The sequence below is a fragment of the Equus przewalskii genome, chromosome 3, assembly GCF_037783145.1.
Source record: "Equus przewalskii isolate Varuska chromosome 3, EquPr2, whole genome shotgun sequence".
NCBI lineage: Eukaryota > Metazoa > Chordata > Mammalia > Perissodactyla > Equidae > Equus > Equus przewalskii.
This window is the reverse complement of record NC_091833.1, coordinates 3,123,164-3,150,889: the sequence shown is the minus strand read 5'-3', so window position 1 is coordinate 3,150,889 and position 27,726 is coordinate 3,123,164. Positions and strand designations below refer to the sequence as shown.

The window sequence follows — 27,726 nt, the reverse complement described above, 5'->3', positions numbered from 1 at the left end:
TGTTCGATGTAGGAGGATAAAAAGAAGCGAGATCGGGACCGTGCAGAGAATGAGGCAGAAAAAGACCTCCAGTGTCAGTCCCCTGTAAGATTAGACGTGCCTCCTGAGAAGACTCTCGCAAGCTCCTTAGCCAAACAAGAAGGTTGGAATAGCTCTGAGTTAACTGTCCTGAATGAGAAGGCTGAAATTATTTTGAGGGTCGTAGCTGGGGAAAGTGACTGGGTTTTTAGCTTTTAAGTTAAAGTTTAAAAGCTTTTTAATGGAATTTTTTTTAAGTTTTCTTATTTCTCTCACTGCATAAGAGCTTTAAATTAGCTTCAATTTTTGAATTGATACTCTCATACTTAAACATATTTCTAATATAAGTGGGATTTCCGTATGAGATATTTAATGATGGATATTAGATAAGTCATATAGAAAGGAAATAAGCTAGGCAATACTCTCTAGAGTCTTCCTTTTTAGAACACTCTTCTTTTCTTCTTTACTTTAGAAGTAGAACAGACACCCCTTCAAGAAGCTTTGAATCAACTGATGAGACAATTACAGAGGTAAATGTTTTTTTCAACATTTTTATAACATGGAAATTGAAATGGGAAATATAAGATCCAAACCACTTCTCTGCCTGTGATGATTTAAAGCCACAGTTTGTGGGCTAAATCAAAATGTACTTGATTTTAAAGTGAATGATAAATATTTTGCCTGGCAATAGAAGTACTCCAAGAGGCTTTCTGATGTTCTCTTGGGTTTGTTTTAATTGGCATCTTGAAGAGTGTTACATAATACTCTTAATGGCAAATTTCTCTTTAATCTAAAGTAACTTCTGATGTTGAAGCTTTAAATCAGGAGTAGACAATACAGATATTTCCACTTTGCTCATAAATGAAAATACCTTCTTTATATCTGTGCAATGCTTATGCTGTGAATATTCAACAATGACTAAGTCTGGGAGAAGACACCAAATACCATAAATAGGACTTGTGACCTTTCTTATATGCAGAGGGGCCCCTGGCCCTGTGGCCTAGTGGTTAAGTTCAGTGCATTCTGCTTCAAGGGCCCGGGTTTGGTTCCCAGGTGCAGACCCGCACCACTCATCAAGCCATGCTGGGGCGGCAACCCACATCCAAAATAGAGGAAGATTGGCACAGATTTTAGCTCAGGGCAAACCTTCCTCAAGCAGAAAGAGGAAGATTGGCAACAGATATTAGTTCAGGGCAAATCTTCCTCAGCAAAAAATAAAAAGATAAAATAAATGCAGAAATTTACTCTGAAAATTTCAATATCTAAATTAAACCAATGTTAAATTCTTGAAAAGGAAAAGAATAATTCACTCTTTACTAAAATATTTATTTTGTTACCTCTCTACTCAAAATTTGAATTTTCAGCTCAGAAACATTTACGTTATTTGCAGAAGAGTCATGGGTTTAGGGTATGCATTCTAACAGTGAACTTTCTTCTCAGTGTGTTGTGCCTATATGTCAACCCCAGAACACATCATAATTTTTTAAGATAAAACCTCTAATGCTATTTGTATTCAACACCTATTCAGCTTTGCAGTTAAGATTAGAAGTTAGTGTCCTCTCTCCCTTTTTGGTTTTACAAAATAGTTGAGAAAATTAAATCTCAGGTCTTTACACTTAAATAAATCATTCTTGTCCCAAAGGAGTGAGCAGGTAAGTTTTGGGCATTCCATCTCAATTAGAATATATGACTATAAAGTGTTTTAGCTGCCTTCTAATTTTATTTCTTGTAACATAAGACCAGAATATAGGTTAATGATGTCACCTTAGAAGAAATCTACTTAACAAAGTCTCCCTTAGTCCAAGGATGTTCATGTTGCTGAGAATATTTTGGGAAGTAGAACCTAGAGCCACAGTTTTTGAGTAGCCTTAGTGATTGGATGATTGTTCATCCTTGAGGCTCAGTGCTAATGCTGGTAAAGAAGGTAATTGATCAAGTTTAGTAATAACATTTTTGTTTCAACCAAGGGGGACTCTTCATTAAAATGATTAATTTTAGGGGTATAGATAATTTGCTCTGAAGAGGTCCTCTAGAGATGATGAGTGTTGTTATTTGCAGTAACTGCTATACAGCATGTGTTTGGATGTATAAGTTCCAAACTGGATCTTTTTGTTTATTCTCATTACTTTTTAGTCTCACTTCTGAGGCATCTTGCTGAGAAGAACAAAGACAAATTCACATAGACCTGAGTTCAGATTCCAACTCTATCTTTTATCAGGTTTATGGTGTAGAACAAATGATTTGACCTCAAGCCTCAGTATCCTCATCTCTAAGTGAGGATACCACCCACTGGATGGCTTTGGTGAGGATTAGATATAAAATACATCATGTCCCTACTACTGGGCCTGGCATGTGGTAAATACATTTTAAAAGTTGCTGCTATTACTATTTTTTAAGCCATTTTTATTGTTATAATTATTTGAAGTAGGAAACTTTGGTGTGCCAGTTTTCTGGAGGAAAAAATCAGTCTAATTACCTAATTATATAGAGTAGTGGTTCTCAACCCTGGAAATACTGGAAATACCAATGCCTGGACCCACTTTCTTCCCTAAGAGATTCTAATGTAGTGGGTCTGGAGTAAAGCCTCCCCATCCCACTGGGATTTTTTTAAATCTCCTCTAATGATTCTCATGCACAGCAAGAGTTGAGAACCTATGATAGAAAGCACTGGTTCTCAAGTTTGGGGGTATTATGAAGATCTTTTTAATGTCAGTGTTTTGAGCACACTCCTTACGCAGACTCAGTGGAAGTGATATCCATGGACTAGGGAAATATACCTACTCACTGGGTGCGCTAACTCTGTGGCCTACCAAGAGTCCAAGCCTATAGTTAGAAGCCAGTAGGGAAGATTGCAGATGTGCAGTCATAGGTATCATTTCTGCCTTTTCCCCTGTGGTTGATAAAAACACGTAGTACTAGTCTCCCAAAGGCCGAGACACTGGGCAGTTAGTCTAAGTTTTTTTTTCATTTTTCTCTATATAGGAGCTGCTACTAATTAATTAGGCTGCATATTTTAAAAGATTCTCTGTCTTAAGGGTACCACTAGTATGTAAAACGTCTTAACCTTGTTATTAAATAGTTATTAGTCTTTTAAATCATTCCTTCGGGCTGGCCTGGTGGCGGAGCAGTTATGTTCATACGTTCCACTTCAGCAGGCCGGGGTTTGCTGGTTCAGATCCCAGGTGTGGACATGGCACCACTTGTCAAGCCATGCTGTGGCAGGCGTCCCACATAAAAAGTAGAAGAAGATGGGCACAGATGTTAGCTCAGGGCCAGTCTTCCTCAGAGGAAGAGGAGGATTGGTGGCAGATGTTAGTTCAGGGCTAATCTTCCTCAAAAAGAAAATCATTCCTTCAATTTTCAGTGAAAAACATGTTAGCATACTACAAATTCTTTCTACATCTGAAGGATTTCTTCTGACTTCTGCTCCTAGACCAATAAATTTGTTTGTAGTAGAAATAAAATTATCTTTTTCATATCTTCACAGAAAAGACCCAAGTGCTTTCTTTTCATTTCCTGTGACTGATTTTATTGCTCCTGGCTACTCCATGATCATTAAACACCCAATGGATTTTAGTACCATGAAAGAAAAGATCAAGAACAATGACTACCAGTCCATAGAAGAACTAAAGGTAACTATAGTTATTTTTGTTGTGATTGGACAAATAGACTGAGCTATGATACAAAGTAACATATCTTGATTCAATTGAGAGTCAAACTCTTGGATCCTATATATACAGAATCTTCATAGAAATCTGCATGTCTGGTATTCAGAATCTTTCTAATTGACCTTTTCTTTCACAAAGAATTAAGTTTATTTTAGTATCCAAAATCTTTGTCTTTTTCTGTCTTAGAGAACATTTTTGAGCTTGATGATAGAAAACCAGATGAAATAAGCTGTCTGCTATCTTTTATTATTTGGGGGCGAGGGGTTTAGCTAAGTTTTAAATTTCATATGTTCTACAGTACATTCTCTCAACCTTTAAGATGAAAAGGTACTTGATTTTTCATTTCAGGTCAAGACAGGTAAAATCGATATTTTAATGAAATTTAATTAGAGTAGTTTCTTTCTCTATTTCTAGCTTCTAAGGTGTGCGTATCTTCTAAAATAGAGAATTAATTGGCTTGTCCAGAAAGACTAAACAGAAGTTTAATTACGTTTTCTAATGTGATGAAAGTCAGTTGTTCCCTGAGTTCATTTCAGCTATGTTTGTTGAGTATATTTTTTTCAACTTTAAGAAGGAAATTAAAAACTTATGAGTAAAGAACCTACAAGCCACCAAGATGATGCATATGCCTGATGTTATAGTTGAAGTTTTTCCCAGCTTTACATAGTCTTGGTATATGTTGATTTCAGAGGTATGCTTTTCATTTTAATCTTCCAAATAAAAGAAACCATGTTTTTTGGGGGGTTTTCTTTGAGGAAGATTAGCCCTGAGCTGACTGCTGCCAATCCTCCTCTTTTTGCTGAGGAAGACTGGCCCTGAGCTCACATCCATGCCCATCTTCCTCTAGTTTACATGTGGGACGCCTACCACAGCATGGCTTGGCAAGCAGTGCCATGTGCGCACCTGGAATCCGAACCGGTGAACCCCGGGCCACTGAAGCGGAACATGTGAACTTAACTGCCATGCCACCGGGCCAGCCCCAGAAACCGTGTATTTTTAAAATTTGCTTTGTACCAAACCACCACAAACTTAACTGGTTTGGATAGTATCTGTTTTACCTTTATTTTTTCTGCATGAGCATTGTAGTTTTCACCTGACCTAGGGGCTAGACCCTAATCCATTACAGAAGGAAAATAAGACAGTGAACATTGTCTTTACTTGGTCTTTCTTTTTTCATCCACATGTCAGTCAGCAGAGATTTATGAATAACACCAGCATTTAATTCCATCTTTGCTAAATGTGAATGTATAGATAATATTACACCTGCTGTGAAAAACCTGAATTACATTCTCTTGTATTCAGAGAAATGGAAACTTTCCCACCTTTTCATGTGTTCAAAATTAGGCTAGAACTGTTTATTTCAGCATATTTCTGACCTTATTGTAGCTTAATGGAAAAAACTTTCACAGTTTTTTTCTTTTTGTGAACAGTTGTCCTCTGATCTTTCTCTATGATGATAGGAAAGGGTAGAAGCGAGCCCCTAAGTGTTTTTGAAATGGTTTTGGTCTATCATAACTGAATGAACAAGTGTTTTTTGAACTCTTTGGAGTTTTCTACATTACTACTTTTTTTATAGGGAAAATTCACTAGCCTGAAGTAATATTTATTAGCTCATCCAGCTCATTTGGCTGTTCAGGTTGGTGTTTTTTTTTTTTTCCAATTACATGAAAAGTATGCAGAAAGGTCCTTCAGCTTTTTGAATGACCAAGTACCATTATCCAGAAGTTGAATACAGCCTGGCACATGACCCTTAAGACTCCTGGAATTGATAAAGTTGCCTTAACAGATCAGACCTGTGTTAGTAGAATAATCCAGTACTCTTGCCAGTTACAGGCCCAGTGGTCATTTAGTGTGAGTAATAGCCGTCTTGTGTCTCCCCTCACTTGCCTCTCCTCCCCCCAAATATATATTTAATAATTCTTAACAAGACAGAAACTTTCCGGAATATCTGTAACAAGGGTTCATAACCTGGAGTCCTTTGGGTAGCCGTCAGTGAGCCTTTAGGGGGACTGGGGACCTGATAAAATTACGTGAAAAATTTCGTGCTCAACCCTGTGTATATTTGCTTGAGAAGTGGATCCAAAGCTTTCATCAGATTCTTAGAGATCCAGGACCTAGCGAAATCCTAACGAGGCCAGGAACTAAGGATCCACATGTACCATCCGCTTTAAATATAATACCAAATTTACTGTGACCGTTGAATCAGTGTTATGCACTTTTAAAGAATTGCTCGGTCTACCTATTTTCGTTTGTATTCTAAGCTGTCATCACTAATTACTAAATAGTGGAGTCTGAATGTTTTAACTTAGAGTTTGAGGGATCGGACTCTTTTTTGTTGGGTTTTTATCAGTTTGACGTAGTAAGGCCTTGGCATAATCACTGTCACATTTACACAATGTGAGAATTACTTAACCATGAAAAGGTCCAGTGGGATTGAGTTCTCCAGCACATGTGCAGTCTTTGAAATTTAAACCAAAGGTACAGTTTTGATCATTTGGCTACTCCAGTTATATGTTTCAACTCTTCGAGGTTGTATGGTTTATTTCACATTGGTGTGATTTTGCAACATTCTGTAGATTATGTTTAGCTTGCAATAGTATCCAAACACTTCAAAGAAAATTGGTGTAAATATTTTAACGTTTTGTTCAGTTAATTTGGATTTGGTAGGAAATGTTGTGGTAATTTAGCGCTGTTCCCAGTTTTCAGTCAGGATCTGAAATAAAATATTTAACTCATAAATGGAAACTTAAGATGTTTATTTTAAAACTAAGAGTAATATCTTTTAATTACAAGAACCACTCAGTTAAGATTATTCTATTAAATATAAGATAGAAGTATTTTCTTCTAATTCTTTTTGTGTGCAATAAGATTATACTGAAGAAACCCATTTATAGTTACTATAAAATGTTTAGGAATTTGGAAAAGAATGTAGTAGGATATTTAAATTAATTTAACAGTACATATCTTATTAGTGAGTCTTAAAACTTAATAAATTGTTGTTAATGTTGTTTAGTAAACAGTGAAAGAAAAGGGGTAGGGACTTTTGTTTGTTGTTGTTTAATTTTTCAAGGACCTGTATGATTTCAAACTGGGGTAGAAGGGTACTTTGTTTTGTTTTAATGCATTTTCCCTCTTAATATTCTCTCTGCAGGATAACTTCAAACTCATGTGTACTAATGCTATGATTTACAATAAACCAGAGACCATTTATTATAAAGCTGCAAAGAAGCTATTGCACTCAGGCATGAAAATTCTTAGCCAGGTAAAGGAAATTCTTTGTCATAAATAATGGTTATTATAAAATCTATATCTCTGTTTTTTGGTCGTAGTGATACAGATCCAATATAGTACTGGTTTTATTTTATAGGCAGATTATACTGAAGTATGAAATAATAAATGAGAAAAATTTTAATATAGAGAAGAAAATTAAAGCAGGAAGATTCTCATTTGGAATTGATGCAAATAAATATTGGTATTCAGTTGTAATTATTTGTTTAGAGGCTCTTGAATTGATGTTCACCAGAAGGACTTATATTCGCTATGGAAGAAACGTCAATTGAATGAATTCCAGGAGAAGATTGATGAGGTGGATTATGGGACCTTTTAGAAGGAAAGCTTTTTATTTCCCTTTATAGTGATGGAGTCTACTGTTCGGGTGAAGCACAGGGACTCCTTCTAGTAGAAAGAAACAAAATATACAAATCAGCAGTAACTTGGAACCTGTCTCAAAGCCAGTTTACCACAGGAGCAGACTGTCCCTTGAAAGACAAGAACTGGTGCGTAGTAGGGTGTGTGAAGTGGGAGAAACGTGTGCAGAGGCACAGACACATCATTGTCCAGCTGCGTGAGAAAGCGTAAACGTGGTAACTTATTCCAAACAGATACTGTAAATAGTGGCATAAAATTATGTGCGTGTTGTCTCAGAGTGACTGACGGCTGAGGAAAGACCTTGAAGAGAAAATTGGGGTGATCTCTCTGCATTTGCTAGGGGAAGAGGAAAGCTCGCAAGAGAAGTCACGTCTTTTGAGGTTTTACTCACAACCCTGAGTAGAATGGGAAATTGACTGAGATAATCCTGGCACCTTACCACCCCAGGAAGTCAGAAGACTGAGCTCTTTGCCACTAACTTGCAGACCTTGGGCAAGACGTTAACCACTCTAGGCCTCAGTGTTTTCGTCTATAGAGAAGAAGATTTAATCTGTGATCTCTAAGATAATTGCCAGCATTTATGTGCTGAATCTAGATAAGAGCTAGAGTAGGGAGGAAGCTCTGAAAAAGAAGAGCAAGATAGGAGAGGGATTTTGCGAAGAAGAAATGAGTGAGTATAAGACATAGGAAGAAGGAGAAAGAAATCAGAACGAAGAGCTTGGTCTCAGCCTCAGGGGAGTTGTACGATAGCACATTAGTCACGTGTGGATGCACATGGTTTTCCAATTTTAATGGTGATCATCTGTGTGAGTTTTACATTTGAAGAATTGCCTTGGTGTGCAGGTGTCTGAGTGTCTAGGCTTGGCTCCGAAGAGTCTTGGATCCACTTAACTGGGGAAAGAAAAGCATTTGGATTGATGAGTATTCTTGCACTCCTAATAGTTAGACAACATCAGTTCCCACCCTTTCCTAAAGACTTGGGAAACTGTAATGTAAGCCAGTTGCCCATCTTTGGCAAAATTTGCAGAGGAGAGCAATATAAGATGTTTATCCCACTCTTTGCGGAAAGTCTCAGAATCCACAAGCAAGCCGTATTCCAGGTTTAAAAAGCCGTAAGTGCTTGTCTGTGTTGTACGTGCAGTAAAAGCGCATTCAGCAAGTGCAGTCTTCAGTCACTCCAAAATACGCACGTTGAATTTTTAGGAGAAAGTTTCATTTGCGGAGATAATATCCCAAGTAAATCTATCAACTTTGTTTTACCACTATTTTCTCTTCTTTAAATAATATAGTTAATTAACATGCAACATTTCAGTATCTCTTTAGTTTTACTCGGGGTGGGATGGTTGGAGGCACAGAAAATAAACTTTCTTCTCCACTTTCCCTTTTCTTTCTCTGTTGTCTTTCCTTTTTTTTTCAGATCTCTTCCTGTTGAGGAGCCCTACCCATCCTGTGTTATAGCTTCCTGTTGACTGTTCTCTCCACCCTAGATGGGAGGGATCCTTGCAACAGTGATTTTTAACATTTAAATTTAGACCTCCTGAGTTAACTCGTCTAACAGCAGTGCTCCCAAGAGAGCCCAGCACACCCTTCCACGAATGGTGTCTTTTAAAAGATAGCTGTTTTTGAATGTTCAGTGTAGATTGTAGAGCAGTCAGTCATCATTTTTTTCAGTTACAAACCAAGGGTGACTATTAGTAGACATGTTATTTTTATAAAGAATAGACATATGTAGAATAACTTTTGGTCTCCTGAATAAATACTGGAATGCTGCATTATAGTACAAAGGGTACAATTTGTAGCATAGTGGCTTAGGAATGAGACTAATCAAGATTCAAGCCCTAGCTCTGCCACTGGGACACTGTGTGGCCTTAGGCAGGCTGTGTAGCCTTTTTCCAGACACGTAAATGGGATAATGATAGTACTTACCTCACAGAATTATCCCTGGTACGTGGGTAAGCACTCAATAAATGTTAACTATTATTAATGGCAAAGAATTAAACCCTTTTGGCCATTTCATATTGTAAAATCAAAGATTGATAAGCTATATGCTGATTTGGAGCCCTTTTTTTGTTTTTTTGGTTTTTTTTTGAGGAAGATTAGCCCTGAGCTAACATCTGCCAATCATTGTCTTTTTTTGCTGAGGAAGGCTGGCCCTGAGCTAACATCCGTGCCCATCTTCCTCTACTTTATATGTGGGACACCTACCATAGCATGGCTTGTCAAGCTGTGTCATGTCCGCACCCGGGATCCGAACCGGCGAACCCCTGGCCGCCAAAGTGGAACGTGCTCACTTAACCGCTGCGCCACTGGGCCAGCCCCTGGAGACATTTTAATTACCGAAAAAGAAAAAGACATTGCTTTCAAAGTAAAATTAAACTCAACTTTTTCCCGTGAGTTGTGTCAAAATTTAGAAAATTTCTCTAGTTGAATTATTCTAATTTTGTGCTTGTTATTTTAAAAAAAATTCCCAAAATGTTCTTCATGTGGCTTCTGTGTTATAAAATTTGAGAGTGGAAATAAAAAGATTACTGAGAACTTTGTGGTCTAAGCCCAGTCATTTAACGAGCATTTATTGAGTACCTACTATATGTCAGTCTCTGCTGCAGGGACTAGAGATAGAGGGATGAGTGAGAAAGCACCTCAGTGACCATAGACAAGGGAGAACGCAAACAGCCAATAGACAGTTACAGAAATAATCACACTCGCTAATGTTTTTAAGTATGTATTAAAATAAGACACTTTTAATAATTGGCAAATTTTTTTAATGCTATTTAGTTTGGCAAGGATTCAGAGAAACTTTCAAACACTAATGTAGAAATTGATATAACTTTTCTGGAAGGCAGTTTGGCAGTAAATATCAAAAGCCTTAAAAATGCTCATTTCCTTTGACCTAGTGTTTCCACTTCTAGGAATTTATCCTAAAGAGATAGAGATTCCCAGGGGAGTTTATTTACAGTGATGTTCATGAGACTTTCATTTGTAATAGTGGAAATTTGGAAATAATGTAAATCTCTAATAGTAAGTTGTTAAATAAATTTTGGTACATACATAACATGAAATACTATGCAGTTATTAAAAACATTTTAAAGAATATTTAGTGACATGGAGGGGAAATTCTTGTAATGTATTAACGGAAAAAAGCCCTTATTACCAAATATTCAGTAAAATTCCAATTTGCTAAATATGTATAATGCTTAGAAAAATACTGGAATGATAAACCTGTTAACACTGTTCCTCTCTGGATAATAAATTAAGAAGGTTTTTATTTTTTCCTCTACTCATGTCTTTGTCTACAATACAATATATTACTTTGATAGTTTTAAGATTACTTTAAAATAGAAGTCCAGTCAAATTAGGAGGATCCGTGTTTTGAGGCTCTCACAGTCCGCGCTGCTGATCCCGCAGAGCATGATGAGGACAGGCCTGTCAGGAGGCGCAGGAGGCCTCCTCCTAGTCACTGGTTCTGTGACCTTAGGTGAGTCAGTCAGCATTGCTGGGCTACATTGTTCTTATTTGAATGACCTCTGGTCCTTTCTAGTTCTTAGTTTCTGTTACTCTGCAGAAGTCTTCCCTCCTGTTGCTATGTAGCCCCAAGGAGACTGCAGACCGTATTTTATCCGGTGACAACACAGAGTTAAGGGCAGAGTAGTCGCTGGGAAGAAATCCGCCTCCAGAAACCTCAAGCCCTCGACCACAATGAAAATCTCACAGCGTGTCAATGCAAGGAAAATTAAGCACGTTTCACGAACCAGAAACAAGACTTCTTTGGTTAGAAGAACACTGTGCACTTTGCGAAAGAAACTGAGCTAGCAACCTTTTATCCTCCTTGTGGCAAGCTGTTTTCACACAGAGAAAAATGCCAAAGTCGTCAGTGATCACCCAGGGCTACCAGAATATAAGGGTGCTTGTTCACATGCTCCAGGCTTTCAAGTACCTAATAATTCTTAAATTTCAAAAGATAAGCCATTCTGATAAGTATAAAATTTTAACATGCTATTAAACTAAATCTTACTTTTTAAACTTAGTACTACAAAGAATATTTGGTCTTTCTTTGTTCAGACTTTCTCTTCCATGAACTTTTTGATGATAAAGTTATAAAGCATTCTCTTATGTTGGGAAATAAATTATCTAGATTGAAGGAATAGGCTTTATTCCTAGTTCCTAAATATAATACTCTCTTGGTATAACTATATTTAATTGTTTTTCTTCCCTAGTTGATGACAGGATAAGTGCAAATTCTTTTGAGGAAAAAAAGCATTACTTTAAAAATCAATGACACACATACAATAAGAATTTCTTAAATATTTTTAGGAAAGAATTCAGAGCCTGAAGCAGAGCATAGACTTCATGGCCGACTTGCAGAAGAGCCGAAAACAGAAAGACAGGACAGACGCCTCGCAGAGTGGGGAGGACAGCGGCTGCTGGCCAAGAGAGCGGGAAGACTCTGGAGACACGGAAGCACTAGCCTGCAAGAGTCCCAGCAAGGAGAGCAAAAAGTAAAGAGTCTTTGGAGTGCTGAGGTTAAGCTGTCTCTTTCAAGCTAGCAAGGGGGACGAATACTGATTCGGGGCCTGCCTTGGGAAGACAAGTCCTGTCAGCTTGGGGTTGGTTGGTTTGGGCATAAAAGTCCTTTTTGATGATGTCAGAGCCCTCCCGTAGAAAGCTCTGGTTGGAATTGTCCAGACAGATTTCAGAAAACAGATCTGAATGTGTGTTCTTGGGAAAGTGGTTTTAAAACCAATAGATTATCTTCGGGGACTCATATTGTCAGTGAGTTTATTTAAATAGAACTATTTGTTTAAGAAAAAATGTGTATTCATTACCTCATTCCATCAGGGAGTTGAGACAGCACTTAGGCCTGAGCACAGTCAAGGCTCCTTCCTGAGCAGATGGGCTGTCACTGAGATGTCTGCATGTTTTCCACTAGATGTCAGCTGGTAGGAGCAGTGACAAACCACTGGTCCTGCCGGGCAGCTGCCAGCATGGCTGGACATAGTTTTGAACCCTGCTCCACCCCTGACTGCCAACCCTGATGCCCTCACCTCACTGTCAGCTCTGAGAGAGGACTTTAGTTAGCAGTTTGAGATTTTTGCTGTCGTCATGAGAAGAAAGTACACTCGTGGCAAGTTTTTGTTCTCTAAGAGTTATACATTTTAAATGTATGGGTTTTTTAAATTTAAATTTTAAAAATCAAACCTTAAAAATAAAACAAATTTGTGCCCTCCCCTCTCAAAAAGTATTTAAGGTCTAATTAATTTTTGTGAGTATACTGAGAAAAATGTTTAAGGCAAGTAACACTGGACCCAAAAAGGTAGGGAACTGACGAACATGTTGGGTTTGCCTTACTGTTTGTGCATTCTCACTGACCCCTTTCCAGGCTGTTAAGGAAGAAAGCTTTAATTGGTGATAGTAGAGCAAACAGCCCCACTTCAGTTGTATTCGTATCTGGAATTCATTGTAATGTTTTCATCTTACCTTTTTTTTTTTACTTAGTATTAATGTGTGTTTTCAGGAAAGACAAAGATATGCTTGAAGATAAATTTAAAAGCAATAATTTAGAAAGAGAGCAGGAGCAGATTGACCGCATTGTTAAAGAATCTGGAGGAAAGCTGACCAGACGGCTTGTTCACAGTCAGGTAACTGAGCTTTTCCTTTCTTCTCACGACCTGCTGGTTCGGGTGGTCTGAAACTTTTAGTTTTTAAATTTCTTGTGTACTTTTAATCCATATCTGCCATAGAGCTCTTCAGTACAATATTTGCAGAAGAAATATTAATAATATATTTGTTTGTAAAGTACATGATTAATCTTTTCCTCTATCACTGGATTTTTTCTTTTTTAGTGAAGTTAATATGTTCTAAAATTGGAAAATTAGCCGCATCCTTTAAGCTTACAAGTAAGCATGTATACTCTGATCTTTTAAAATCATTCTATTTAACACATTGGTTTTAAAACCAAATGGGTTAATACATGACTTTGGAGAGGTCACTCCCCTGCCCTGGTCTTCAGTAGCCGTCTTTTTTAAGAGTAGGCAGAACTAGGTGACCTTAAGGACCCTCACAGTTCTTGAAAATTCTGAGGTTTTCCTAACCTTCATTTCTTTAGCCCATCAGCACCTGTGTATATGGAGACAGGTGTGAAAATCGATATCTGAGTGTAAAGATGCTAGCCACTTACAATACTAATTTGATTAAATTAAAGTAAGGCTTTCTGGTATGCTATATATATTATATACTATATATAAAACCATTAATGCCATTTGAATACTTTGGGTCATTGCAGTGTGAGTTTGAAAGAAGAAAACCAGATGGAACCACAACGTTGGGACTTCTCCATCCTGTGGATCCCATTGTGGGCGGTAGGTTCACAGAATTAGACTGTGCCTGGACTTGCTGTTTGGCGAAGAGCAGTGGCCTGGGTTAACATTTTAAAGCAACAAGCCTGAATGCTGAAAAATCCAACTGTGTTGTTCTCCACACAGAACTTGGCTCGACATCATGTATTTCATGCTGACAGCCAGCCTAACTTTACTTCGTCCTAAAATGGGTGCTACATAGATCAAGTTTTTAAAATACAAAGTCCCTGGAATCATTAGCAAAGACGAAAAATTAGGCAGTAGTTTTTAGCCCTGGTTTTAAGAGACTGTGGTATGTATGCTGAGTTATTTCTAGAGATATATCAAAACCCTCAGATTATGACAGCAAATTTAACTGACTTTTTTATTTCAGTGAATAGAGTGAATATGCAACATAGTACCGTAATAGTAATGGAATAATATGTACCTAATGACATTATGTCTTTCACTGTGCTCGGTAGAAAGTTTGTAAAGGTTGGCTATCACTGTTTTAGAACTTCAGTCCTGTTTTTGTTTTCTCTGATGATATTTTAATGGAAATAGTTTAGGAAATATTTTGAAATTCAGTGTGAGAATTGGGACTTTCTGTCATTTATCCGGAGGGGAAAATCATGTGTTGTGATAAGCAAATGTGAGAATGTTAATTTATTTTATAAATATCCATTTTCATACTGCCATTATGAGAGATAATTGGGGATACAAAAATTAATAAGGACAGAATTCCTACACTTCAGAAATAGTCTCCAGTATTTATTGTTTGCTATGGGCAAGGCCCTGTCTCCGGAGCTGAAGGTGGAGCTAGGTGTGTAGCAGGGAACAAAACAGACAAGTGTCCCCCACCACGTTCTGTCGGGTGGGAGGAGGAGGCCACAAACAAACAGAATCAGGTACAGAGATGAGCTTGTCTGCCGTGTATCACGCTACCAAGGAGAAGAGCAGCTGTGACCACGTAGCACAGGCACGTGTCTAGAGTCTGTGTTCAGAGAAGGTCTCCTTCACACGGTGCTGTCTGGGTCGATCCCAAAAAGGTGAGTGAGGGGTGGGGGAATCGCAGGTGAACACCTCGGAGCAGGGAAGAGCTTGATGCATGTGAAAACTGAAAGGACAGGCCTGTTAATGTTGCCTTTCAGCATTGCATTCCATTCTTGAAGTGGTGAGCGCAGAGTTCCTTTACTTAAAAGAAAAGTAACTGGTGCTGTATTTTCAAATCAAAACTCTTTGGCTTTTATGAGAACTTTTCGTAGTAGAAATTTATGTGGTTTGGGATCAAATGCCACAGGATTGAGAACATTGCTCTTTCTAGTATAGCTGTGGTGAAAATTTGGTGATAGGAGATGCAGTTAACTTGATTTAGAGGACGCCTTAAGGTTTTCCCCTTTCTTTGTACCCTAGAGTCCGGTCCACTCTTAGTGTGAGTTCCTGGGGTTCCAGCTCCTCTGGGCACAACCAGATGTGGCCAGAGCTGACCTGGCTCCTCTCACAGCAGCTCCCCCAAGAGGCCAGTCACTGGTTTAAGGTAGAAGATGCCCCTGTCCACTTGTCAGTTTTGATTTCCTGGTGGAGGTACCAGTATGCCTTGGGACACCAAATTCCAGCCTGCTCCCTGAGAGGGGAGGTTTGATGTGGGTGTTGGAGGTTTCTCACAAGTGCTTTTGTCTTGTCACGTGGTCACTTGGCGGCAGTAGCCTCTATTCCAGGGATCGTACTCCAACGCCAGGACTCTTCTCAAAGAGGAAACACCCTCCTGCTGGATAGTCCCAGAGACCGCGTTTCCTTCTGATGCCCTCCTCCTCGGCTCTCGTGCTGCTTTCAGCCTGCAGTGTCATTTTCGGGTTGTTCCTGGTTACAGAGCTCCCATCTTTAGAGGCTGTTCCTCACTGCGTAGATGCTCACTTAACCCGGTTGTCTTCCGTCAGGCATTTGCCCTTAACTCAGTCTTTTATTAACCTCCTCTGCCGGTTTACTTTCATCTTAACATTAAAAGGTCCAACTTTTCATTTTAAATCTTTATTTTTTTAAGTGAAATGCAACATGATTATAAAGAATTCTGGGAAGCAGTAAAGTGTAATGAAAAGGACCAGGTTTTGGTCCTGGCTCCATTCCTGCCTTTCTACGCTCAGATTTTAAGTTGAACATGGGCATAGTAAGGGCCGCCCCGCCTCCTTCACAGAGTCATGTCAAGGGTGTGAAGCAGTGTCCGTGTAGACACTCGCAGGGCGCCCTTTGGCTGGTGACCACGTGAGCCGCCTCCACGGTGCTTGGTCTTGTGTTTTAGAACCAGGCTACTGCCCTGTGCGACTGGGGATGACGACTGGAAGGCTTCAGTCGGGAGTGAACACGCTGCAGGGGTTCAAAGAGGATAAGAGGAACAGAGTGACTCCAGGTGAGGCTCCCCATGTGGCAATCCTGTTTTCTCTTTCAAGGAGTCAGGGATAAGAAGCATCATTACCATTTATTGCTTTATTCACTAACTTTCTTTGTGGTATTTTTGCAGCATTAATTAGCTATTGTATTAACCTCAGGAGAGACTGAAAAATCAAGTATTCGTTTTCAAAATGAGTTTTTTTCTTTTTCTCTCTCCCTTTTGTGAGAAAATATTCACCCGAGTTGTGACTTCACAAGTCTTCTGTTTGAGGGAAGACGTATACCTTAGATTTGTATACCAGTCAATGAAGTAGTAAAGTTAGAAGGGAATAATCTTTAATTAAAAAAATACGTTGACATACAAGTTAAAGAATAGCATTGTAGTATTTCATTTTTATCAACAGTGTTATACTTGAATTATGGACCCTATAGTTCTTACGCACCGCACTATGACTCCACGTTTGCAAATATCAGCAAGGGCGATTCTGATTTAATCTATTCAACCTATGGGGAAGACTCTGACCTTCCGAGCGATTTCAGGTAAGTCACCAATTCATCAACGTTTTCCTGAGATACTGGCATACATATGTATATCCAAACGGTGTGGTCCAAACTGGAGGGGTAACTTTGAGAGTCTTTTAGTACATGTGAAAGTCCGGAGGTGAATAGGAGCCCCTTAGGGAGGAAGTGAGTGGGAGAAGCAAGCAGCTCCACCGACTGAGCCCTGGACCCCTTCATCACTAAGGTCTTACTTTTCTTTCAGGGTTTTCCCAGGAGGTTTTCACTGTGTTCTTGATATTATTTAATTCTCTAATGGTGGTAAATTTATCACTGGCGAATATGTAGATACAGTGTTGGACCTAGACAGAAAGTTTTACATCATGGTGTATAAATTAAGGGCATCTAATGGAAACAGTTGGCTATGATGGGAAGATTAAGCCAATGGAGATGATTTATATGGAAGTGACTTTCCGAACACTCTCTCTTTCAGCATCCATGAGTTTTTGGCCACATGCCAAGATTATCCATATGTTATGGCAGATAGTTTACTGGATGTTTTAACAAAAGGAGGGCATTCTAGAACCCTGCAAGAGTTGGAGATGGTAAGAATGCTGCTAAAGAAACAGGGTAATTTATTGTTGGCTCTCAAGCATTAGTCATTCAGTGGTATGTGAAACCATGGGATTAACCAGTGTGACAGCTGAGCTCCATTCCCCTGAAAAGACAGCTGAGCCCGGGTGGAGACCATGGGTGGAGGACAATGAGCGGAAACGAGTGGCTCAGCTGCCAGGATCTGCGAGGCCAGAGGATTGTCATTAACTCCTAATCTTGGGAACGGAGGAATCAAAAATGGGGTTTACAACCCAGAAGTAAGCTGAGGCTATGTACCGTAACAGCAAGGGGCAGTCTTGCTCACTGGCTTGAAACCAAGTTGACGAAAGTGATAATGTCCTTTTCTTTATTTTGCAGTAATAACACAGTGGTGGGGCCTCGAGTAAAAAAAAGCTTCCTCATTGCTGTCTTTTATTAACACTTGTAAACTATCTCTAGTTCAGTTGGACGTAGTTCATAATCTGGAATAATTCAGAGATTTGACACAAAGATTACCAAACACTGTTCCTTTTGATGTAGAGGAGAGCTGATCTCCCTTGTCACCGGACTTAGACGAGCCCTGTGTCCCTTGGCGGTCATAGCGCTTCCTGGCAGCTGTGGCTGTAGTCGCTGTCTCCTCTGCCCTCACTGTGCCTGTGGCCGCTGGTCCTTGGGTGACCTGTCAGCACCCAGGGTTCAGTGAGAACTGCTGCACGACCTTCACACATGACTGCTTGCTTCACATGACCTCAAACATTCAACTTTGTATCAATTCAAAAGTAGTTTTCCTGTACCCTTCCCATCAATTAATCTGAATTAATTAATAGTCTTTAAAATTGACTATCTTTCGTTTGGCCGATTTGGCAATATATTTCAAATTTAAAGTTTCTCTGCTCTTTGATCCAGCAGTAGTTCTTCTCAGAATTTATCTTAGAAACTAAGGAAAAACTTGTATGTAAGGATACATTGTTTGTAATTTTGAAAAATTGGGAATTGGTTAAATAAATCACAATGCAACCTTTCAGAAAAAAAGGTAATTTTGGGCCAGCCCAGTGGCATAGTGGTTAAGTTCACATGCTCCGCTTCGGCAGCCCAGGGTTTGCTGGTTTGGATCCCGGGCACAGACCTACACACCACTCATCAAGCCACACTGTGACAGCATCCCACATACAAAATAGAGGAAGATTGGCAACAGATGTTAGCTCAGTGACAATTTCCTCACCAAAAAAAAAAAAAGATTTTTGCGCATGATACATTTGTCTGTTATTTATATGCGTTATCTCTGAAGACTAGGATTATGGGAAGCTTTCGCATTCTCTGCGGCATTTGAATATTTTACAGTAATCCTCTGCTATCTAAGAATATTCCCTCTGTTAACGCAAAATAGTCTCCAGAGCTCCTCCTATTTTCTCCTTGCTAGAGATTTATCTCTTGTTTGAAAACACACTCCATTTATTTAGGTACTTATGTGCTATTTACCAAATACCTTCTTAAACGTGTATAGCTTTTGGATCAGGCATGAAGATGCCAATCTTGAAGTCACCAGTAAGAGGTACTCTTCACTCACAAAATACTCTCAGAATGCTAATAATCATATCTAGTTCATTTTTGGTTTAGAAAATTATATTTCAATAATTCATATTCTTATTCTTTTTCTCTTGCCATGAACTCTTGATATTTTTCTATTTTCCTTGATATTTACCTTTTTATATATCTTTTAGTAAAAAGTTGTTTTCTTTATCCTCATAGTCATCACCTGAGGATGAAGGCCAGACTAGGACTCTCGACACAGCAAAAGAAATAGAGGTGATTATATTTTATTCTTTATATAAAATATTTAAATGAGGAATAAGCTAAAAGGCTTAAATGATAAACCTTTATTTTAAAAGAAAAATATTTATTGACTATCTCCTGAGATAAAAGAATTTTTTTGCCTGTGGCGAGCGTAGGAGCCAGTACAATAGACACACGTGTGAACAAGGAAGCAACACCAGTGACCGTACAGTGTACCTGTGCGTGATGCGGGGACACAGGTGGGAGAAACCACCTGCTTCGGGTAGCTGAGGAGACCTTCACAGAGGGGATTCCAGATGAACTGGGTCTTGAAGGATTGACAGGCATTCTCCCAGCAGGCAGGTCCGGCATCTGAAGTGGGCAGAACTGCATGTTTGATGACATAAATAGATCGGAGAGAGCAGGGCACACGTGCAGAGCACTCAGAAAGTGGGTGACCTGGGGAGCGGAGGAAAGGTGGTGAGGACCAGATGACGAAGAATCGTGTGCAGTGCTGAGAAGTTGAAACCTTATCCCAGAAGATGGGATGCTATGATGAAATGTGGAGGAGAGGGGCTGGAGGGAGGGGACCAGTGAGCAGCTATGGGACTTGTCTAAGCCAAAGCACAACTAGCACAATACAAAGGAAGAGAGTAAAGATAGGCAGTAACGAGGAATACAGTGAAATTAAAATTGACAGGGCCCTGGGCATGAGGTGGACAATAGTGTTGTTAGCTCGTGTTGGAAGTGCAGGAAGAGGAGCACGCCTTTGGCAGGGAAAGAACTTACATTCAGTGTCAGCTGTGGTGAATGTGATTTGGGACATCGTTGGAGGCGTAGGCCTGGAACTCCGAGATCTGGGCTGTGGGTATGTGCATCTGGAAGTTGTTGACTTCAAGGTAGAATTTTATTGTAGTCATTAAAGTGAACAAGACTCTCCAGGGAGCACATGTAGACTGGGTCCAGGTCAAAAGACGGAACCTTGGAGAAGACCAGTAGTTACAGCAGGAAAACCATGAAAGAATGGCATGAGGAATGTGCTCCGCAGTATCAGATGCTGCCTGGAAGCCCAGGAAGAGGAGACTGGCAAGTGTCCTTCATAACCTGTAAAATGGTGGGGACAAAAGTAAGACCTCAGTGAGTTAAATGAGTAGAGGAAAACTGAGACATTTAAGATCCAGGGGACATAAGCCCGTTAACTAAGGGGAAAGAAAACTTGAAGATGTGAGATCAAGTAAAGGTAGATTAGATGCAGATGTAGATGGTTTTTACAAAACCATGTTGTTTTCAAAGAAAGAGGAGTCAGCCGAGGTCACGTGCTTAGTGAGGGGGCAAGAATGAAGGAAATCTTGAGAATGGGAAAGGAAACTGGATAAGAAGTGAAAAGCCTCTTGAGTAGGGTTGTGAGGGTCCAGCTGAAATGGCAAACCATAGATGCTGATAGAGTTTTTCTCTCCCACACACTTTTAGCCCACATGTAGATAGAAAAATGAGGCGTTCAGATGGTTTGAGCTCGGCATGCAATACGGAAGTGTGAATGGAACTGTTAACTTTGATTACTTATTATCTGTGTTGGTCTATTCCTAAAGAACAGTGTTGAAGTTAGGAAAACTGAGTCTTGTGATTCCAAAAATAAAACTCCCCGCTTTCCAGGATTTTGTTTCTCCCTTGCAATACTGACAGCCTGGCTGAGGGACCTGGAGGAGACCCAGGAAGTAGCTTTCTGTTCGAGATGTGCGATAAGGAGCACAGGTGGATGGACTGGGGGCCGAAACACTGCCTGTGAGCCTCGGAAACACGGGGCAGTGTCATAAACACCCAAAGGTCTTCACGGCGTAGGCAGTCACGAGGCCCTGGTCACTTTTAGAGTGGCTGCCATGTGGAACAGCGATGCAGATTGTATAAGACACGTCACTGTGTTACAGAGAAGTGTGGATTTGTGGGCACCATTTTGCCAGGATTTGGGAATGGTATTTTAAAAGGATTCTGGGAAGACATTTTTTATAGGCATCAAAATTTTAATTCCAAAGTAAATAGGTGGAATAACTTGGCCTGTGAACACAGCCATTTTACTCGTTTCTCAGTCTAGCACTGTCGGGGCTTAGCAAGCTCAAATAATTCCTTTTTTTTTTAAGCAGATTACAGAAATAGAACCAGTGGGGCGTTTAGACTCCAGTACGCAGGACAGGCTCACAGCCCTGAAAGCAGTGACAAACTTTGGTGCTGCAGTGGAAGTTTTTGACTCTGAAGGTGAGTGTCTCCAGAGGGTTTGATGGAAACACTTCACGACACAGGCAGTCAGGATTTAATGTCACCTTAGTACAGGTTCACAGACCCATTCACCACAGGAAAGTCTTGGCTGGCCGTGCTTCAGTGGGCAGGAGAGCATGTCTCTGGTTTTTCATTTGAGGGGGGATAGTCTTATGAGGAGAGAAGGCTAACCAACAGCAGAACCCCAGAGCAGAGGACTCAGTTTACTGCACACGGTCAGACACAAGGAGGAATGAGGAAGCAAACCTAACAGATAGACTAGTCTTGATTTCCAGGCCTGCATATTTTAAGCAACTTCTATACCTTGATTTCATCTTCTCTCTCTATACTTTGTCTAAAATTTATTAGATATTGTAACTTCCCATGGATTACAGGAAGCCTTTAAATTACCAGGGTTGTACCCAAATATAGTAGGAGAGGCAGAGAATACAAAAATGCCAGGGACAAGAGCATGGGCGTCACATCGTAAGGATCACGTTCTCTTGGTATGGGCTTATATCATGAGTGAAATAAAACGTGAGAGTAAAAATGGAAAATAAAAGAGATCAAACACAAGTGTGTCCATGTTTTCTTTAGTGTGTTATTTTTCTTACCACACAGAAGCTGAAGTGTTCCAGAAGAAACTTGATGAGACCACCAGATTGCTCAGGGAGCTCCAAGAAGCCCAGAATGAGCGTCTGAGCACCAGACCCCCTCCCAACACGATCTGTCTCTTGGGTCCCTCGTACAGAGAAATGCATCTCGGTATGTTCACCTCCGGCAAGATGAGAGTTGGGCTGATTTGAGTATCGACACCACTATAAAGGAACGCTGAAGTGAACACCACGGACAGTTGATTTTTTGCATTTATCTATTGTTCTGATTTTTTTTTAATTATCTAAAGGAACATTTCAATGCCTAGAACTGTTTTTATTTTGATTTTTTTCTTCCTAGCTGAACAAGTGACCAATAATCTTAAAGAACTTGCACAGCAAGTAACTCCAGGTGATATTGTAAGCATGTATGGAGTTCGGAAAGCAATGGGGATTTCCATCCCCTCCCCCGCCGTGGAAGACAACTTGGTCGATTTAACAGAAGGTATGTGCCCCGGGTCTCTGGGAGAGCACAAGCCTGTTGTGAGTGAGGGAACATCAGTCCTCTCCCTTCGAGCAGCCTTTGAAAGCTTCTGTGTCTGTGTTGTGAATGTAGAAACTACTTTTAGTTTTCTTCCCGTTTTATCTAAAGAATTAATAAAGATTTCACACATTTGCAAAAAAACTACAGTGATAACCTAATAATGCACTTTAGCCTTGACCCTTGCCGTGATAGAGGGCTGTCGGCATTTCTTATTCTGGATGTTACCTTTACCTTCACATCCTTTCTTAATTTAAAGGAAAAAACTGATGAAGGAAATGGTATTTTTTTCTTTCAGATTTTGAAGAACCTAAAAAGATGGATGCTGCTGAGTGTGGACCTGATGGGATTTGAAAGGAACCGGTATTTGATTATATATTATGTATATATTTTTCATTCTTAACTTGGAAATGCTTTTCAGAAGATATAAAATATTTGTAAATTGTGTTTTTAATTAAACTTTGGAACGATTTTAATGTTCCAGAGACTGGGCTTCTATTCGGTAATAAAGCTGAGCCTGCGACCGCGCGCCGTCTCGTGTCTCAGCTGAGCTACCCCTCAGCCTTTCAGGACCAGCCGTTAAAAGAAACACGTCCCCCAGATAATTGACTTACCTCATTTTTCCACATTTGCCACACTCCTAGTTAAATTATAACCAACTTGTTCCTAACTGACCAGATTTCATCTTGATGATTTATTCAAAAAGTGGCCTTGTGAGGACAGCATATCACCTTGCCCTTTGCCATACTGAGCAGAAAGCCGGAGTGGACCTGGGCAGAGTTCTTTCAGAACAGTGATGACACTGCTTCCTTCCTTCACAGACAGGGCTAAAACGAAGAAACTTTTTAAAAAATCCCCATCCAGTGAGATTTTTCATTGTTATACCATGAAAACAAATACACTTCATTTAGAGTTTACTGTGTGTCCCCTACATACCTGCTGGGGGACAATGTCCTTATGGAGAAGGATTAGGTGATGAGGTGTCCCCCTCCCCCCCCCCCGGAAGAAAAGCATACCAGGGGCTTCACAGCACTGACTTGTCTGGTGTTCCTTTTCGGTTTATTTTTTCCATTTTTGAGAGAGTTATTTGGAACTGTAATAAAAGGATGAGCCAAATAAGATAACAGACTAAATCATCCTTGATACATAAGGGAAGCACCGAGCTTAAAGGGACATGTGCGTTTCTATTTACTGTCTCTCACGGGCCACCTGTGCCTCAGCCATGCGCCCTGAACCCTACTCATGTCCTGCTGTCTGTGAAACAAAGGTCCGGTGCCGAGCAGTTGAATTATTTGAGTAGGAGACCATGAGACCTAATCCTCTTCTGTGACCAGGCCCCACACTGTAGCCTAGTTCACTGAACACATTCGGTAAAACACCCAGGCAGGAAGCCATTTCCTTTTTATAATCTTGACTTTGAAAACTAACATGTAGCAAGAACAAGCAGGGTGAAAGACAATTAATTGATTCTCTCAAGAGAGTTAAAGATGACCTAATCTTTTAAAAACCTACTTAAAATCGTATGCCAAAAGAACTAAAACATCACTTCAGATGTGTATTTTTCAAGAGTTTTTAGAGTTTAATTTCTCAAATACAATTCAGGCAGTAATCAGTTCTTAAACTGTAGATCTACTCAGCTAAGTTCCTGAAGACCACGAAAACAATGCAAAACACTTGAGGACACTCAGGTTTTCCAGATTGCTCATTTAATGTATGAAAATCTGAACAAAGTAGAAACACTGGCACTTTATAAAAATGAAATACATTTTGAAACAAACGTTACAGCTGTATAAATATTCAGTATACAGAATAACCGCTAGGTGTTTGCATGCACCTTCTCAAAGCATATTTCTGTACATTCGCCTGTTATATACACAATGCACACAGGGTGTTAATGATGATCTTTTCTGTGAGGAAAGTTTCCTAATAAGTGAACCAGAAAACTTCTGATTTTCACGAGAGTCAGTGAGGCTGCCTGCATAGAGACTTTGAGCAAGTCCTCGGCCCATAGAGAAGGTCAGTGTTAGAAAAGGCACGTGTCCTTTCATAAAACAAAACGACACCAATGAGGAACTGGCTTGGTAGTCGGAGAACAGATTTATAAAAATAACTGCAGTGATTTGTATGGTCAGTTAGACACCATGATCTGAACATCAAAATGAAAAACTTACAGAGTATTCTTTTCTGAGCACAGTGCTTCAATTGGAAATAAAGAAAAATACTTGAGTGGTAACCAGTTTTTTAAACTCCCAATTGGGATTTCTGCTGCTGGCGAGCTTGACTGCCGCACAGCCCCGCAGAGAGGCCCCGCACGCTGATGCGCGACCAGCGGCAGAGCCTCTGGCTCCCAGGAGAGCCCCGCGGAGCCGCCCTGGTCCCACGGCTTCTGAGAGGACGTTTCCCTTGCCAGCTTTTTGACATGAAGTTCCTTTATACAGCAGGTTCTTACAATTTACTCATACCTACTCCAGTTACGCGCAGCGCCTCAAAGCTGCCACCAGCCCACCCAGCACCTGTGCACATTAGAAGCAGCCCCCTTCTCGGGCTCATAAGCCCTGCAGGACACGGCCCCCGCAGACAGCAGGTTCAGTGTCAGCCCCTCCCCGCCCCTGGCTGCACACAACTACTCTGCAGCTAGGGTGGCGCCTCGTCCCGGACCCCCCCATCCCAGGCAGACCTGGCTGCTTAGTCACCTGTCTCAGCCCTGTCTGATCTTTTGAAGTCTCCTGTCTGCAAGACTTTCAGTATAATTTCAGGGGTTCACGGATGACGTCTAGCTAAGAAGCCCTGTCAGATAGTGAAATCAGCTGTCTCAGCAATCCTGGGGTGCTCTGGGCATGAAGCAGTGAAGTCAGTTCAGAAGGAATGGCACTGTCTGTCTCACCTTGAAACAGGTTGCCCTCTCTGACTGAGGTGAAGCACTGTAAGACACCATCTCCCAGACCTGGCCCTGTGCACCTGCCTTCGTCCGTGCAGTTCCGAACCAGAACACAGCACCTGTGACAGGCTGGCTTCCCGGGACGGGAACCGTTACACGTGTGTATGCTGAGTAGCTCCTAGTTTTGAAGGGCTTCAGACTTAGCTATGAGGACAAAAGAAAAGGGAAGACGTACTACAGCTTGTCCAAATTCTCTCTACACAGACTCCAGTCCTTTCCGACATCGAGACTAAGACATAGCTGAAGACTGCAGGGGAGCACTCAAAACCACCTGGGCAGGCAGGGAGGGGCTCGGAGGCTGTGCCTTCTTTCCTAGGCTCTTCACTTTCTGAGCCTAGCCTCAGAATGCTGGCATCAGGGCTGTATGATTCCAAGCCAAGGCTACGCGCCTCTTGCCACGAGCCACATTCCTCAGCACTCCGTCCCCACAGCTGGGCTAATCCCATAAGCTCACACTGGACAGCAGTCCTACTTATGTGTCAGTGGTTAAAAAAGCAAAGAATACACTGAAGGGAAGATATTTTGTCTAGCATCTAAGAAGTCACTAAAAAGGATAAAACCTCCTAACAATGTATCCATTTAAAACAAACACATGCCAGAGATGACAAGAAATAACACGTGTCCATTGTGGTTTTTCTCCTTACTGTTGGAAACCATTTATAGGTTTAAACCACCCTTTTCAGTTCTTTTTCCAAGAATGCCTGTATAGAAATGCAGAATCCTGTAGTTGGCCCACTGGGAGAAGGGAGTCCCCGACCCATCCGGGACAGCTTGTCTCGGTCTTGTACCCTGGTATAGCTCCCAGGCCATGAGGGGGTGTGTGTTCGAGTCAGGCCCTCAGAGCTTCTCCACAGCACCTAGGGGACTAAGGATCTAAAACTCACAAACAAGCCTTTTCCTGCTGTGCTGCAGGCTGCGTTGCAGACTCCGACAGCCCAGAGGGTCCGCTGCCTGTGCATGATAAGGCGCAGTGGTCGCCTCAAGCTGGGGTCTGGCGCACATTCCAAGAAATCCTCTAGTGCCAGTCCAAGGAAGCCGTGCGCGGCTGTCAGGGTGCTGGTGGCCAAACCCTTGGAATGCCTCTGTGACTGGTGTAGGTCCGAGTCTTCCCCTCGCCTTGCTTCAGGGAAGGAAGTTGGCTTCCAGCATGTTCTGCACCCACCGAAAGCCTTCAGTTGGGCCCCAGCCCTTGAAACTTGGCAGTGTCTGTACAGACAAAGTAAGTCCTCAGCTCGCCTTTGCCTTTGACGTTGATCAGTCCACGGCATTCACAAGAATAACCTAGTCCCTGGAGGATGGCACTTGTCTCTTCGGTAACCTGAAAAGGAAAAGAAACCCAAGTCTTGAGAAGCAAGAGGAAAACCTGCTGTGGGCAGGACAGATGGAAACCAGCCAGCAGGCAGCACGCAGCACTCATATCTGGCTTCCCTCAAGAACTTCACGGTAGCATCACGTGGCTGACGGACGCCCAGGTCCCCGCACTTCTGGGGAGTTCTTTCCCCTTCGGTCATGGGTCTCCCCAGAGGGGCTCGTACCTGGATTTTCCCAAGTTCCCCAGTGCTCTCCATTCGGCTGGCAACGTTAACCGTGTTTCCCCAGATGTCATACTGAGGTTTTCGCGCCCCGATCACTCCAGCAATCACAGGCCCGTGGTTTATGCCTGAAGATGACATTTGCAGTGGGTAGTTCAGAGAGGCAAAGCCTCTGGCAACTGCCCTTCAGGGAGGCCACGGAGCACTGACAGCACAGCTGGAAGGAAGCTGCACATCTGTGCCGGAGACCAGACTCGGCTGTGCGGAAGGCACTCCCTGGGAGTCCTGGCCCAGCCTTGGCCTTGCTCAAGATGTCTGGGTCTGAGGATACTCTAGTACCTGCTAATCTCCTCCTAACAAAGAAGAATTTGCTCCCTGAGCACGACCCTCTCAGCTAACAGAGACCAGTGAGGTTAATAACTTTGCTTTGTTCTCAGTGTATTTTAAGGTCACCTGTTCACAGCCAGTGATTTGTGATTCTTCATTTTCTGTAGTGATATATTCCTTAAAAGTTTCAAAAGTAACTTTATAAATACTGTACAAAGAAAGAGTAATTACTGAATCCCTGGGGTTGTGAGACAAGAGGGATTGCTAAAGCTTTTCCTAGCAGATGGTACGGTCTGCTGGACAGACCCGGGTGGGTTTGCCAGGAGGCAGGGGCTGCAGCTCGCCCACCCGGAGCCCGGCCTGGCCCACCTCCCCGGAGCCTCACCGACTCGGAGGCGGAAGGAGTTGAAGGAGTGCCTGTTGATGCCGTCCAGCTTGCTCATCAGGGCGATGCTGAACTCCACCATGATGCCAATGTGGGCATGCTGGCGCTCCAGGTCCTGCGGGACAGAGCCCTGCATGTGGGCCGCGGGCACCCTCCCTCCTCCTACCTCGAGAGCACCGGGCCAGCCAGCACTGTGCACCAGCATGGGCGTGGAGCCCACAGGGAGGGCTCCTCCAGAGGGCCC

At 41.4% G+C, this 27,726-nt stretch overlaps 2 protein-coding genes across 19 annotated transcripts in view; one reads left to right on the top strand and one right to left on the bottom strand.

The window, feature by feature from the left end:
* BRD7 (bromodomain containing 7) overlaps positions 1 to 22,780 on the top strand; it is a 35,154-nt gene extending 12,374 nt beyond the window's left edge. Inside the window, exons 3-17 of one of the 2 annotated variants that reach the window (XM_070611849.1) lie at positions 13 to 142; positions 491 to 548; positions 3,506 to 3,650; positions 6,838 to 6,948; positions 11,646 to 11,830; positions 12,847 to 12,970; positions 13,615 to 13,690; positions 15,963 to 16,070; positions 16,456 to 16,591; positions 17,043 to 17,154; positions 18,893 to 18,949; positions 21,055 to 21,166; positions 21,788 to 21,931; positions 22,121 to 22,264; positions 22,599 to 22,780. In XM_070611849.1, the coding sequence (XP_070467950.1) occupies positions 13 to 142; positions 491 to 548; positions 3,506 to 3,650; positions 6,838 to 6,948; positions 11,646 to 11,830; positions 12,847 to 12,970; positions 13,615 to 13,690; positions 15,963 to 16,070; positions 16,456 to 16,591; positions 17,043 to 17,154; positions 18,893 to 18,949; positions 21,055 to 21,166; positions 21,788 to 21,931; positions 22,121 to 22,264; positions 22,599 to 22,654 (1,698 nt within the window). In that variant the 3' untranslated portion in view covers positions 22,655 to 22,780. Of the gene's footprint in view, positions 1 to 12; positions 143 to 490; positions 549 to 3,505; positions 3,651 to 6,837; positions 6,949 to 11,645; positions 11,831 to 12,846; positions 12,971 to 13,614; positions 13,691 to 15,962; positions 16,071 to 16,455; positions 16,592 to 17,042; positions 17,155 to 18,892; positions 18,950 to 21,051; positions 21,167 to 21,787; positions 21,932 to 22,120; positions 22,265 to 22,598 lie in introns of both variants that reach the window. The other variant, XM_070611848.1, reaches the window with a different exon arrangement.
* Positions 22,781 to 23,989: 1,209 nt separating this feature from the next.
* Positions 23,990 to 27,726, bottom strand: part of ADCY7 (adenylate cyclase 7) — a 58,380-nt gene continuing 54,643 nt past the window's right edge. For all 17 annotated transcript variants that reach the window (XR_011537893.1, XR_011537891.1, XR_011537894.1 and 14 more), the window contains 3 exons: positions 27,483 to 27,597; positions 26,774 to 26,898; positions 23,990 to 26,556 (listed from right to left, as the gene is read on the bottom strand). Coding sequence is in view for 13 of the 17 variants with exons in the window: in XM_070611846.1 (XP_070467947.1) it covers positions 26,410 to 26,556; positions 26,774 to 26,898; positions 27,483 to 27,597 (387 nt within the window). In the remaining 4 variants the exon portion in view is untranslated. The remainder of the gene's footprint in view (positions 26,557 to 26,773; positions 26,899 to 27,482; positions 27,598 to 27,726) is intronic.